This window comes from Natrix helvetica, assembly GCF_964273705.1.
Source record: "Natrix helvetica genome assembly, chromosome: 1".
Lineage (NCBI taxonomy): Eukaryota > Metazoa > Chordata > Lepidosauria > Squamata > Natricidae > Natrix > Natrix helvetica.
The window spans coordinates 340,216,119-340,232,220 of record NC_138548.1 but is presented as its reverse complement, the minus strand read 5'-3'; the positions used below and the strand labels follow the sequence as shown (position 1 = coordinate 340,232,220).

Genomic DNA, 16,102 nt, shown 5'->3' with positions numbered 1-16,102 from the left:
TAAAGATAAATTGTGATGATAAATGTTAGTATTATAGAGAAATTTAGAAAACAGACTCGTTGCACCAGATAGGAGAAACTGCTTATAAGTTGAGGAATGTCCACATTAATAGGGCTATTTTATTGATTCTCTTTAGAGAATAAAATATTTTATAGATGTGGAGACTGTTACACATATCATTAAAAATAGAACATCCAAAAAACATGGGTTTCAAATATTTATTTGCAGGACTGACAGCCTGACATCAGTACATGGGACACAATAAATTAAATAAATATTAAATAAGGAAAAAAAGTATCCAAAACGTGGAATTGTAGAGAACACACACAAATAAAAATAAAAGACTCAGTATTCACCAGTTACCTACAAATATGGAACTGGCAAAGCCACATCACTCAAAAACTAAGTATAATTACTAAGACGTTCAAGTCTTTCTATGGATACTAGAACAACCCTTTGGATAATAATAATAATAATAAAAAACAATAACACAAGCCAGTGTCGTAATGCCACTCACTTCACTGCATGTGGTTGAGCCCCAACAAACCCTATACATTCCTGAAAGCTGGAGAACCAGGCTATTCTCAAGCCATGCAGCTGTTTAAAGCATTCACACATTTCTGGCAGGAGTATTTGTTTTTGTAGGCTGCAGTCACAAAGCGCCATCATGGCCAACCTTACTGATGGCTCCTTAACATCTCAACAACGTATCTACATTTTTTCTGGGATATCCTCTGCTAATTGAAAAAAGCCCAAGGCAGAGGTATAGTCCCTCTCAAAACTCTCATATATGACATTAAATCCCAAAGACTACATATGAAAAACAAAATGGGGAGGCTGGTGGTGTCCATTTTGCATTCCACCTATTCTCATTTCAGAAATACGTTGTGAAATTCGGACCCATGAATGAATGCTAGGTTGATGCCATTAAACGGGCCTTAAAAAGAAATCAATAAAATGTTTAAACGACTTACTAAACTATCTGTTCAGTGACACGTCTTGAATCAAGGCCACATCTAAAAACCCAAGAAGTTTCAGGGTACAAGTTAGCATATAAATCCAATAAAACAAACAAAACAAACAAACAAAACTAAACAGCTAATTTTTTTCCAGATGAAAAAATTGCAACAGAATTATAATAAAGCTGCCATCGTAAATATTTTTCATGGAAATAATTTGCACTGAAATCCATTTCATTTGAGAGTACACGACTGAGGATTGGAGCGAATTTTTCACTGCTTTTTAAATTGATCCTTCTTAAATTGATATCATCTGGGAAAATTCTGCAACTTGTTCACCTGATCACAAACATACTAACAGGAGAGTTACATAACTAGTTTTCCACCAAGTGACACATAAGCCCCCAGGATTTAGTTTTTGTCTGCCTGGGACTACAAAAGTCGACTAGCTAGAGTGCTGTCAAACATCTGTCAAATTACATAACATGGTGGGTGAGCTATTTTTGGCTTAGGAGACAACATTCTATGCAACTCTCTAAGGCAACACTGAAGAGCTCCAATAAATAAATAAAGTGGTTACTTCTAATTGCTTGGAATGAAATTCACTGGAAGAAACAAACTGATTCCATATGCAACAATCACAATAACAACGGATTCGTACCTCAATGAGGCTATAGGTAGGAAGGGCAAGTCTTGAAGCATGCAAATGTCCTACCACTTAATGCTGTTGATATTGCAATGGAGGAGGCACCAGGGCAAAATAGCAACCACCAGACTGAGCCTTAAAATATGTTCCTCTAGTCACCAAATAGAAGTTTTGTCAAAATGTCACAGGAGATGGGAAACACGCTTCGTTTTCTCAGCCGTCTAGAAGGCCATTACAATATTAGTTTTCTCCAATCAAAACCAACCATTGCTCTGTTGAACTGGACAAGAGATGAATCTGCTCACTGTGATTTAAATGTGAACTACCAGCCCCAAATAAAAGGACTCGTGTTCTCTGCAGCAAGCTACTAATAACGTCTATTACCAAAACCTGCAGTTTGATTCAACTCAAGATGTCCAAATTCCTTTAAGAATTCTGTAACTGGAAATCCTTTTCAGTCTCTCCGGTGAGTAAAAGGGAAAAAAGAAAGAAAGGAAATTAATTCCAGCCTTTGTAAAAAAAAAAATGAGAATATTTGCCAAGAACTGGCACTCTCCTATGGTGCAATACAATGGAAATTCTACCTTCTCCTGGTCTAATGCCATTTCTTTTTAATTACTGACACTTAAGTATAAGTACAGATAGTCCTCAACTTACAACCGTTCATTTAGTGACCATTCAAAGTTACAACGGCACTGAAAAAAGTGACTTATGACCATTTTTCATACTTACAACCGTTGCAGCATCTCCATGATCATGTGTTCAAAATTCAGATGCATAGCAACCAACTCATATTTATGACGGTTGTAGTGTCCTGGGATCATGTGATCACCTTCTACAACCTTCTCCCAAGCAAAGCCAATGGGGACATCAGATTCACTGAACAACTGTTGCTAACATAATAATTGCAGTGATTCACTTAGCTGGCAGGAAAGGTCGTAAAACGGGGCAAATCTCACTTAACAAATGTCTCAGCAACAGAAACGTTAGGCTCAATGGTGGTTGCAAGTTGAGGACTAACTGTATTGCAGGCAATAAATGAGGAAGTGGGGAATGGCAGCTCTACTGAGACAAAGGAAATTCCTTTTGCTTAGTCTCCACCCCAATTTATTTTAAAGTTAGGAAAAGTGCATAAAAGGCCATCAAGTGATAAGAGGTCCAAAGAACCTTTGTTATGACAGAAGATTACAGGCAGCCCTTATTTAGCCATCTCAACTGGACCAGCAACTTAACGGTGAAGCAAAGCGGTCACTAAGCGAAACATCAATCGTTTGCATGATTTTTACTTCAGCTTTCCATTGCTTCACCGACCCTCAAAGATTGCAAATGAGAGGATTGTTACTTTTTCAATCAAACGGTTGCTAAAAGAGACAGTTGCTAAACGAGGACTGCCTGTATTTTAGTTGAAGGCTCCTTGTCAGAAAAAAAAAATTAGGAAGTATGTTCCAGATAATGTGGTTCACAGTCCAAACTGTTGCTGAGCAAGGCTGCTTATTGGACAGGTTTTAAAAGGAGCTAAATTGACTTCGGAGCGGTCTAAGCCCCTCATTCAGAGACAGTATCTCACTGACTTCAGAGGAAGAGTGGGAAAGTGCTATTCATTTCACAAGAAACAATAGAATTAGGCCTAAGATATACGATCTGCGCATACCTTAAGCCTAATCCTGCAGAACACCTTTTTAAAAAAAAAATCATGACTGAGAACATTGCTGGTTCCACACTGCATATCTAAATACATATTTATCTTCTAGGAGGAATATTACTATGCCACTGGCTCCAATTTTTTTAAAAAAACGAAACAGAACAAAAGGTTTCTCGTAGGTAAACAACTTCTCCAACACACAAATAACATGGCTGAAATCACAACTGCAGCACATACAACACACGTTCCAATTGCACATATTAACTGTTCCATTACTTCCCTGAAAATTATTGGTATAAATATTTCCGAATAGTAATTCAGAACTATGTCCAACCCTGAGAAAAATTACCATGATCAGCATCCGCCGTCCCGTGGAAGGCCTCTAGTACTTTTAGGCCTGCATGCTCTTTTCACAGAAACATGCCCATGACCCCTTGGCATAACTCTGGATTTAAGCCTGCAATCGTCTACACCTTCACTTGGGAGTTTGCTTACTTCTGAATACATATACTTTGTGCTTTCAAATGGTACTGGTTAGAATGATTCCCCCCCACTTGCACAAAAGCCCAAGTCAGATCTCTCTTCATTTTATCTCCACAACAGCCACTCAGAGGGTGGGGTGGGGTGGGGGGTTGGGCTGAGAGAAATTGATGCCAAAATCACCCAATCAGCTTCCAAGGCAGAGGGTGAACCTGAACCATGGGTTTCCTTAGTCTTCATCCAGCATCTTAACCTCTATACCATTTTACTGATCTGTTCCCATGCAGGCTAAGAGTAGCCGTTTTACTCTCTACAGAGCAACCTAGAATATGCAGCAATCGCTTTGTTGATGTGGGTTTTACTAGCCTTATGTAAGCTGTTATCAGTGAAAAGACCGAGAAACTGAGACAGATGGAAAGAAGGGCAGATTACAAGATTATAGTTACAAAGCCAGCTAAAGGAAAACTGCATCCAGCAGAACAAGTCAGGATGATAAGGAACCTTAAAGGTGGATTGCATATGTCACAGGGGAGATTCACGGACAGACTCAAAATCTCCTTAAGCAAAGCCATCCATTAAATCAAAATATGCCCTCAGCTACTGTCCCTTCTTTCCAAATTGTCCCCTTTCCTCCTCAGACTGCATTAGGTGCCCTGCTTCTCCTTTCTCCAATCTACCTAGATAGGCAACCCTACATTCTCTGAAGAAACACAATAATTGGGAAATGTGGGAGAATAGAAGAGCTGAAAATGGCTAGTGCAAAAAAGGTGCTTTCAAGAGGCATCTCCAAACATTACAGCTCTACATGGACATTGCTGTAGGATTTGTCCACAGTCCATTCGCTTTGGTCCTCGTTTTCACTGTTGATGTATCGAGCCATTTCCTCCTGGAACTGGAGCTGTCGCCTCTTATTGGGATCAACATTAATCCAATTGTTGGCGATCCACTTGGTTCCTTCAGTCACCAAACAGCCTCCATGTAAAGAGTATTCATCGACATCACCAACCCAACCTGGAAAGAAACAAGATTCCAGGGATCAGCTTCACACAAATGCTGCTCAATCTTTTCTGCAGCTCTAAGCTTTCCAAAATAGCCAACGGAGGATAAATAAAAGCCACTCCGTGTCACCTTGAAGGGGAGATGGGTGGGATAAAACTCTAATAAATAAAACGAATACAAATAGAAAGATGGTTATCTGGTTTCCTCAGGAAGAAACTTACCTTCCCCATCGGGCAGGTAATTATACCAGAAAACAGCAGTGCCTTTCAGAGGTTTTACACGTAGATTTCCCTTATCACAGTGCTTTCGAGTATCACGTAGATCAACGTCGTTCTGGATTAGAGACTGAAGAACGGGTGTTCATTAGGGAACGGATAAAAAGACCTCTTCAATTACCATTATTCATCCCCCCTTATATAGAGAGACCTCCCATTAAAACAGCTCTCCATCTATGAAATCAGAAATAAGCATGATATTTTAATTAAGTCCATGGTGTTTAATTAGAAACTAAATAAAAAAGGTCCTAATTTATTTTCCAGCAGCTTTTTTTCTTATTACAAATATTACAAGTATTACAATGTATGCTGTCTTGCTGCAGAATACTCCCAAATAAAATTTAAACAACTAATATCCACCATTCTATTTTGTATGGTGATTCAGAGTAAACACCTCCACTATACAATGGAGAATTCCTGCAACTAGAATTGCAAATTAAGGTTAGTTTAGAGCTCTTATGATTTTTTGAGTGATTTTAGTCTGTTGGAAACTGTTCTGGGACAAGACTTATGGGTAAAATATTCCCTCTTGCCTGAAGAAGCAATAGGTGGCTGAAAAACCTTTTTTTTTTAAATCTGGGAAGTAATGTGAATCTTAAAACATTTCAGTTCTAGGAAAGATGGGAAAAAATAACTCAGATGTATCCAAATAATAAATATTATCTATTGTATTTCAATTGTGCTTCTGGCTGGGATATGTGGTGTACTAAAACTTCCTTGACTTGATAATTCTGGAAATTTGATAGGAGGATATAGACCAAGGGTGTCAAACTTGCAGCTTGCGGGCCGGATGCGTCACACGCTGGCCATGCCCATGCCTGGTTTAGTGAAGGGGGGGGGGAGTCACGATATGTCACGTGACAATTCTGTGATGACGCGAGTTTGACACCCTATTTCTTGAGTATTGCACCAGCTTTCAATACAATCATGTTATTCTTCTATGGGATTACACACCGAGGACATAGTTTTACAGTGGTTCTATTCCTTCCTATTCGGCCATGTTCTAAAATTGGTGCTATGGATCTCTCAGCTGATCTATGCTGTCTGACTGGGTTCCATCTTGTTTCCATGCCACTTACAATCTATATGAAGCTGCTCAATTGCACTGTCTTTGAAAGCACAAGTCTGTCCCGGGAGTGATTCCTCATCCCCACCTGATGGCTATGATGAGAAGTGGATCTATACAATTGCGGCAGTGGTCCAGCTGCTATTGTTCTTCAGCCACTGACTTGGCAACTTTGAGCTATCTTATCTTCTGCAATATTCTCTACAAAGGGTTTCCCTGGAAAAGCATCTGCCAGTTGCATTGGCTATAAAATATTGCAGCTAGTCTGATATTTTTATACCGAAGGATGTGCAATGACAAAGTGTCATTTCTAGCTATGGCATTCACTTTTAAAGCACTAAAGTGCTTAGAGCTTGATTATCTAGGGAGCAACTTTCCCATTACCAATCTGTCTGACTTCTATGTTTTACAGAAGAGGCTTTTCTGTACCTATTTGACACAGAAAGAGAATGGCTTGGAGGTTAATTAATATCAGCCACTGTTCTGAGTTTTTTATTCTGCGTGTTGGATTTTGCGGTTGTTTTTTTCTTTGAGAACTTGAATAGAAATATGAGATATAAGCCAAATGAATAATTAACCTTTTATAGACACAGCCAGTACATTCTGCACAGGAAAGACAAACCTACCAATTCTTCGTAAGTCCTGTTATCTGCAATAGGAAAAGTGGTTTCGCCTCCTCCCGTCACATTATTTAGGTAGAACAGTACTGTCACATAGCTGTAAGAAAGAGAACAATACTTGCTTTCCTACAAGCAACAGACGATCACTATTATAAGATAACCAGGAAACCCATTCTGTCTTCTGCTTCTACTAGGCTTACCGGCAAGATGTCTCAAAAGGAGCACTTTCATTGGCAATCAGTTTGGTGTGACTACAGGCAGTTTCAGGAAACACTGGTCCGCTATCCATATGAGCATGGTAATGCCCTCCCTGGTCATAGCGGACTACCTGCATCGGTTCACTCTGCTCCACAATCTCTGGTGGCAGATGGGTTAAGTTAATTACCCTGAAGGCAGACAAGCAGAGAGGCATGCTGATGAAAGGAAAGGGGGAACTGGTTCCCATAAACATTCTCATCAAGCCACTGAGATTCCCCAGCCAGTATCAGACCATCAAGATTACTTAGAACATTTGTAAAGGGTTTTTTTTTATTGTTTAAAAAAACACTCCGTTCACCTTGATCATCTGCATCCATTCCCATACAAAAAAAGGAGGGTACAAAAAAATCTTTTTCACATCACAAATGGAACATAGAAACTCATGAAGGAATAAGGAATCATTGAAAACTATTCAGAAAGAATCGGGGGGGGGGGGGGGGACACAGTAGGTGATACACACCAGCTAAAATCTTTTCCATAAACATGCTTAACACCCTCTAGCCATTCCGTAAGGGTAGTAAGACAAATAGTCTGAAACCAAGAGGATCTGCAATAGAGCTATAGCAAGAACATTTTCTTGCAAAGTGATTCGAATTCACCTCACAATTGTTATTTTTAAGTAAGAGCAAATCATGCTGAACATATGCAGGTCTTTCTAGCTTGGCATTTTAAGAGTTTGTTGCACTTTTTGCATATGGTGCTGGTGGGGGTGGGGAATCAGGAACCCAAGGAGGATGTGAATCAGTGAGTGTTACAACATACATTGGTTTTTAAACATTTTTTACACGTATCTTCGAAAGAGCAAAGTATAGACCAGGAATTTCAAACATTGGCTTGTAGGCTGAATGCCCCTGATGAATTATTTTATGTGGTCTGTGATAAAAAGTTAAGGCAATGCTGGAGCCTGTCCTGCCTTGTTGTCTTGTCTTGTTCAAGAACACTGCACTTTATATGATAGCCCTGAACAGATGCAGAAGGATCAATGCAGGTGACATCACCATTTTGTCATCATGCTAGATGGTGACAGGGTGTGCACAGAACAACAAAACAGTGTGATACAGGACAATAGATCAGTTGGAGATTACAGCCACAAATATAATATATATGAGATGAGCTGCTATACAAATCTCATCAATCAATCAATCAATAATAAAATACTAATTTAGAGTAGGAAACATATTTTTGCTTTTATTAACTTTCAGTAAAGTCGAGTATTTTATATTATTATAAATTATTGTAAGTTTTGCATTCATTTATTCATAATTTTATTAACATTAACGTTTAATATTTGTTGCATTTTTGCAGATGGTAAATGCATCACACCACTTTTCATGTTTTACGTGGCTAATATTCATTTGAGTTTGAGACACCTGGTGTAATGTAAAGATATTAGATTTAAATAAAAATATCAAAATCATCTGAAACTCATTTAATTCAAAAATTAATAAAACTGAGAAAAAAAGCTGCAAATGCTAATCAATCTCTTTCTGTTTCACCTGTTTCAACGATGCTATAGAGCACTGCACACCAAGACAACTAGACACAAGAACATTTCCCCCCGAATGCATCACTTTGCCAAACAAATAACTCCCTCAACACTGTCAAACTATTCACTAAGGCTGCATTGCTATTACTATTAGTCTTCTCATTGTTTCCTGATTGCTTATTTCTACCCTATGACTATCATTAAGTGTTGTACCTTATGATTCTTGACAAATGTATCTTGTCTTTTTATGTACACTGAGAGCCTAGGCACCAAAGACAAATTCCTTGTGTGTCCAATCACACTTGACCAATAAAAAATTCTATTCTATTCTATTCTGAATAAGTATGGGTCTCTCTTTCTTTCCAAAGTTTTCATTTTTGAAAAAAACCCTCAAATATTCAAAACAAAGATAAAGGAAATGTAAAAGAAAAGAGAAAATTATCAAAACACAGGAAGATGTGTATGAGTGTGTGTGTGTGTGTGTATTTCACTATCTATGCAATCTAGAGAAATATACACATCCTATATAACTGTATTCAACATGATTATCCAGAAAGACATTTAAAGTAGCAATATCTATTAGGAAAACTCTATTTATAATGACCAGATTTAATTAAAAACTGTCCTTTTGAAAGTCTACTCTCTATGCTGTTACCTCAGGTTTTCAGCAAGTACAATTTCTCACATTTTATATATCACTAACCAACAACAAGCCATTTAGATTTCTAGTGCTTTACAATAATGCATTTGGCATCTAATGAAAGTAGCTGCATTAAGTGCACTGGTTTATACATTTTGGCCAAACTGATCAGCAAACCAACAGCAAGGCTAATTGGTAAAAATTGCTGAGTGAGATCAATTTACCTTTGCCGTATGGAGCGCATGACCTGATGTGCCCCCTCACCTTGGTACAGCCATGTATGTTGGCTGTTCCGCACCAGATCGCTCATTTTCACTTTTCGGCTACCCATGTATTTATGGAAGTCTCGAATGTTCAATTGTTTAAATTCTTCCAAACTCAAAACACCTAAGTAAAATGAAGGAAAAAAAACATACATGCTCATGTCAGGCTAGAGACTGATCAGTATAAACATGCTGTCAGGAGGTATGCCCCATCAGAACCACAGAAACCAACCATCCTCTGGTGATCCCAATGAAGGATTTTTAGTTTAACTGGGCAGCTCTAACATAGATGGAGGGGAAAGGCTATTAAAAAGTAGGAATGTTTATCTAAATAAAATTAATAAAAGGAATGGTCTTAGCAAACAAAAAGCTGTGAGGGTGGGAGAGCAGAAATTGAAAGAAGATAATGCAAGTACAAATCCAAAACTTGAAGTTAAAGTATCACAGAGAATTATTATTCTCTGGCTTTTAAACAGCTCTCAGTACCTACAGCCAGATATATCGTTGGGTTTAAAAAATAAAGTGTTAAAAAAATAAAGTTGGTGATTATCACTATCCGATTGGCCATAAAATTAAATATAAGTTGCTTCGTATTTATTGAAATACTTGTTAATTGTTACAACTTTGGCTGTTTTGGTTAACTCCTGATTTGATCCTAATCTTAATACTACACTGTGATATGACTATCTTTATATTTGTTCCAATCTGACATGACAGAATAATAGGGAAGGGAACAATGGTACATAGTACATTAAAAAGCAGCACCCATTCTATCTTTACCATTGCCATCTGGATCTGCTTTGACTGCAGCATACATCTCCCGGATGCTCTCAGGTGTCATCCACCTACCATTTCCTAGGCGGGTATGTGTCAGCACCTGCAATTGGAACACAGTGCACACAGACCTTCCTGTTACAGACGAGTTATGTACATAATCAAGAAGCACTAGCAGAATCCACTAATTCAAAAATTAATTGGTAAATGGCATTAACAGATCACCCATGAAGCACCCATATTTCTGGTTGTGCTGGATCCCAGCATATTCAAAGGGCCACTTTTTTTTTTTAGACAGGAACACATTTTCCTCTAGTTATTTGTTTTATTTGGAGATTTGTCCTCATATATTTGTCAATGACATGACATGCAGAATTGTACCAGGATGTTAAAACACAATTAAAGATAGTTAAGGCCTCATACTTCAAAATGCTCAATATTCACACAGTATGACTTCATTCAGATACAATGCTAACTCATTTTGCAAATTCAGATATAATACCCCAGGATCTTGTACCCAGATCAGGCTATACCTGAGTGAGGTTGATATTTCCCAGTTAATAGCCAATCATTCCATTCTGAATACCTCCTTAAGTTGCAACTGCCCATCCTGGTTGTGATCTAGCAGATTAAAGATATCCATCTGGCTGATATCTATCATTTCCATAGCTTCTTCGTAATCTTCCGTGGGCAAAATCTGGCTTTTCTGCAGACCTTTCAGCTGAGCCAAATGTATAATTAATTTACATTCATCTTCACTCAGGAAATCTGGGATTTCTAACATGGGAGAAAGGCAGAAGAAAATGATTTTCCCATCCAAAGGTGAACATTCAAAAATCCAAAGATGCTCAAATGCCAATATTGATGTTTAAGATGATTTATGAATGCAGGAAATAGTTGGGTCCAAATGTTCCAGTTATGAGGCAAGGAACTAATATCTAAAATCTGAAATGGTATATAGGGTTTCCTGCTTAGGCAGGGGGTTGGGGGTTGGACTAGAAGACCTCCAAGGTCCCTTCCAACTCTACTATTGTATTGTATTGTATCTCAGTACAGTTTTCAATCCTGAAAAAAGGAACTTTGCCTAAATATCTGTGAACAAATAAAAAAAACAGCTTACACCAAACCATAAACTATGATTTATGATACAGGTTTAGACTCAGCCTTTCATTTGAGCCAGCAGAGCTCAGAAACTGTTACCCGCTTCATAAGAAATAAAAATAGTAAAGAGTATAATGGAAGAAAACACACTTCTCTTAGAGGAGCATTGTCCTTAGCTTTCCTGCCATCTACTGATTAAATAAATTTGTAATGAGGAAAACAAGCTATTGTTTTTAAAAGGCTTTCATTGAACTGCAATGAGAGGGCACTGTTTTCAATAAAGACCAGGGATAAAACTCATAGAAATTAATTTCATGCCAAAATAAGACGTATACCACTATCCACAATTAATTTTCCGCTTCATACTTAAAATAGAAATCTTGCAAATTCCATCCTGTAGGCAAATAAAACTTCCTGAGTTTACACCCAAACTCTGCTGCCTAGTTCACAAAGGTGTGGCAATCACTTCTTTAACAATTGATCCAGCTAAACAAATGCCTCTAAATATTATTTTTCCCCTAAACAGAGAGGAAAATGGTTTTTAAAAATGATTAATCTCTAAGCAGGCAAACCACACCATGACTCAATCAGAACTCAAAGATATTCAGGTGGGCATCATTCAAGATAATTTGACAGCCCTTATTTCAACACTTATTAAGTTTAGGCCTATCTATATAGAAAGATTGCCAATAATCTCCACCAGGAAATTGTCTAGAATTGTGTAAGGAAATGCAGAATTTAATTTGCTTTATTTCACTGAGGAGTACATTCAAAGAATCAATGAAAACTACATATCTCCAACATCTGAGCAGATGCCAGCAAGTTTTATCTTCACTGGCAGGGTCTAGGAGGGGCGCCTTCTTTGCTGCTGCCCCTGCATTGTGGAACATCCTGTCCTCATAGGAGAGGAAAGCTCCCAATCTCTTGTCCTTCTACAAAGGGGACAACACTTGGCTGTGAAGCCAGCATGTGGGTCACAGAGACTCACACAACCATGGGGCTGGCTGGCTCCATAAGAACTCTCCCCCTCCCTGACCTGTATTAACAACTGCTTATATTCCATCTTGGAATTTTTTACCTTTTGTTATTTTATAATGTTGCTTTTATAATTTTAAAGCTTTTAAATCTTAAATTAATTCTGATTTTAATGATAATTCTATTGATTACATTGTACACTGCTCAGAGCCCTTCTCTGACAGAAATGGGCAGTTAAGAAATATAAAATATACATAAATATTCATGAGTTATTTGCAAATTTGGGACACTGGGTGATTTACCATACTACTGAATCTCTTCCAGATTCCTAAACTGCTCAGTCATGAAATCAGAACTGAAATCTACAAATTCTTGTGTGGTAATGGATACATGACAACTGCTTAGTAGGAACCACTTAATGACTTCCTGTTTCCTTGGCATCATCTACTGCTCAAGCTTCCACCTTTGATTAGTTTTGTTTTGCTCAAATATTATTTTGTAGTTTACACAGACAGACTCGCGTACTATACCTAAAAGGAAATCTTTCTGAAATTCATAAATTAGAGATACAATGCATTTATTATGCATTGGGTATGAGAGAAAGAAGAAAGGAATGTGTCAAGCCCTTATGGCAGCTTGCAATCTAGACAAGTTTCTCAAAGATTCAGAGTACATATTGCAAGAAGGAAGGGGCTATATTGCAGAATCTTGGAAACTGGCTCTACAATATTATCTTAGCTCTCGGATATCAATGAGTATGTTGAAGCAGCACCTCTCTGTTGCTTTTAATCTTTTTTTCTTATGGAATCTTTAACACTAAGGATGCTAATCACAAAATATTACAAAATACTAGTTTGCTGGTTTTTACAATAATTTCCAAAGTATTAGCGGGATCGATGAATTCTACCAAAAGATATAAATTATGCAGATTACATTTCTTCATTAGAAAGAGAAAAGTAATCTAACTGCATTCAAAGGTTCTTTTAGTATATTCCTATTGACTATTAGAAGTGATATTTGCCACCAGTTCCATCTAGATTATATTGCTTCCAGTTCTTTTACTAAAACCATTTGCGAGGTACCGTTTTAATTCAATAAAACAATGATCTACAATTGGTGTAACTGGATCAGAATTCAACAAAAGTGGATCTTTTTTTCTTTTCGTGTCTTTTTTGTTGATCGGGAATAAGTAATGAAAGTTGCTGCAGTACAAAGAGGCTGGGAAATTATAAACATATATACATGATGATTATACAATACAATACAACACAATAGCAGAGTTGGAAGGGACCTTGGAGGTCTTCTAGTCCAACCCCCTGCCTAGGCAGGAAACCCTATACCGTTTCAGGCAAATGGCTATCCAACATCTTCTTAAAGACTTCCAGTGTTGGGGCATTCACAACTTCTTATCTTATGTTATACAATGTTATACAAAGTGACTGACAGCTAGAGTCACTTTGAAGACCACAGCTGATGCTATGCTCAAGAGAAACACAAGATAACCATGCACTGGTTAGACAAAGTGGTTTATAAACATGCTAGATCGAAAAATGGATTGCTCCTAGAACTTGGAATAGGATGTACAGATATATTTTTAAAAGCCTCTATTTCTTACCAAAAAGAAGGGGTTTCAAGCTGAGAGTTTTCATAACATGGATTTTGTTAGGAACCAGTTGCAACTTCTGTTTATGGCCCACCTTTAAAACATAGTAAAATAATGAATTAAAAATAATGATTTAAATCAATATGTACAATATGTCACACACACGTTAAAAAGTTATGGTTGTGATTTGGTCAAAAACTTTCACCTATGCATCATATCAATTTGAGGAAATATTACTGTTACCCAGGACACTGCAAGGGTCATAAATATGAGACAGTTGCCAAACATCTGAATTTTGATCATGTGAATAAGAATGAAAGACAATCATAAGTCACAATTTTCAGCACCGTTGTAACTTTGAACGATCACTAAATGAACTATTGTAAGTCGAGGTCTACCTGTATATTATGCATATACAGGTAGTCCTCAACATACGGCCACAATTGAGCCCCAAATTTATGTTGCTATATGAGAAATTTGTTCAATGAGTTTTGCCCCTTTTTACTATTTTTCTTGCCCCATTTGTTAAGTGAATCACTGCAGTTGTTAAATTAGTAGCAGGGTTGTTAAGTGAATCTGGTTTCCCCGTTGTCTTTACTTGTCAGAAGGTAGCAAAAGGTAATCACATGATCCTGGGACCCTGCAACCGTCATAAATGTGAGTCAATTGTCAAGCATCTAAACATAAGTCACGTGACCATGGGAATGCTGCAATGGTCATAAGTGTGAAAAATGGTCCTAAGTCACTTTTTTCAGTGCTGTTGTAACTTCGAACGGTCACTAAGCAAACCATTGTAAGTCGAGGACTCCCTGCATTATGATCAAAATGGGAAATAGCAAATGGATGACTACAGGAAATACCCCAGGCGGCCTTCTCCAAACCTTTCAAATGCCATAGTTTTAAGACTGCCGGCCTCTCCCACTAAGGGGACTGGGGAACATGATGGGCCGGGATGGCGGGGATACAGACTTCAAAAGGCAAGTGGAGGAGAGCTTGGAGTCAACCTTGCCCTCAAGGCTGCCGTTTTGGTGAAGATGCCTTACCAGGGGCGCCAGGGCTCCTCCGAGGTGGGGTGGTGGTGGTTTCTCCCCTTTTTAACAAACTTTTATTTTGAGCAAAAACTGCCATGGTGGCGCAGTGGTTAGAGTGCAGTACTGCAGGCTACTTCTGCTGACTGCCGGGTTCCTGCAATTTGGAAGTTCAAATCCCACCAGGCTCCAAGTTGACTCAGCCTTCCATCCTTCCGAGGTGGGTAAAACGAGGACCCAGATTGTTGGGGGCAATAGGCTGACTCTGTAAACTGTTTAGAGAGGGCTGTAAAAGCACTGTGAAAGCGGTATATAAGTCTAAGGGCTATGGCTGTTGCTAAAAAGCGCCCCTGAAAGAGCAACCACGTCCCCCCACCCCTACAACCTTCGTCACCCCCGTTGAAGCCCAGCGCTTGCCTTAATGCCCTGCAGGCGAGGCAGAGCCTGAGAGTCCAAGTGGCCTGAAAAAACGGGCAGGACGGGAGGGGCATCCTGGACCGGGCCAGGAGCCTCTTTCCTCGGCTCCGGCTCCCCGCCATCGTCGGAGCTGATGTGCACGAAGAGCAGCAAGCCCAGCACGTTGATCACGTAGAGATGCGCGAACACCATCAGCACGACGAAGTAGGGCCGGGAGCAGACGGCCCGTCGCCCCACGGGGGAGCCTGGCAAGAGAGGTCCGTCGTCCGGCTCGGCCGTTGCCGCCGCCACAGCTGCCCCCGCCGCCGCAGCCATCCTAGGCCCGAGGCTCGGCGAAGCGTTACTACGGCAACCGCGCGCGAGCGCGGCTGGGAAACTCTCCTCCGAGCGTCACGCTACGGCGTGAAGCCACCACGCACCACGAAGTGAGAGTGCCTGCGGCTTTCCGGTCCATCCGGCCGGGATTGAATGAGATGTGGCCCGAGCCGCGGTGCGAGATTACCTCGGACAGGGAGGCTGTCATGCCTTGGAGGCTGAGATTTTATCCGCCTAGAAAGAGCCATTTTAGCGCCGATAACTCGACAGTCGCTCGCATTCCCTCATTAACCGTAGCCTAGGAAGCCATTTTGGAATAGGGCGTCGTCAGTTTCATGCTCTGAATCTGGAACCATTTTTAGTAAGGGCAAAGCGCCTGCGGCGTTAGCTTTGCTTCTCTAAAGCAAATTTCTGACCAAAAAAACCCGGTCCTTAATCTAATCTCTAGTGTGCTTTTGAATCACAAAATGTCAGAATGGTAATTTTAAGTTTCAGTCTGTGCTTGCAGTAACTGGGCTGGCAGAATCTTTAAACGTTACCACTGTTTACATCACG

The 16,102-nt window shown here is 39.3% G+C and overlaps 1 protein-coding gene across 1 annotated transcript; it reads right to left on the bottom strand.

Annotated features, from left to right (window-relative positions):
* Positions 1–209: 209 nt before the first annotated feature.
* P4HTM (prolyl 4-hydroxylase, transmembrane) lies at positions 210–15,547 on the bottom strand (the record flags this gene model as incomplete). Its single annotated transcript, XM_081935946.1, has 9 exons — positions 210–4,738; positions 4,948–5,071; positions 6,694–6,784; positions 6,888–7,073; positions 9,296–9,458; positions 10,115–10,211; positions 10,695–10,885; positions 13,800–13,881; positions 15,233–15,547. 9 exons carry the CDS (start codon positions 15,545–15,547, stop codon positions 4,521–4,523), a joined length of 1,467 nt encoding a protein of 488 aa, XP_081792072.1. The 3' UTR covers positions 210–4,520.
* Positions 15,548–16,102: the final 555 nt, after the last annotated feature.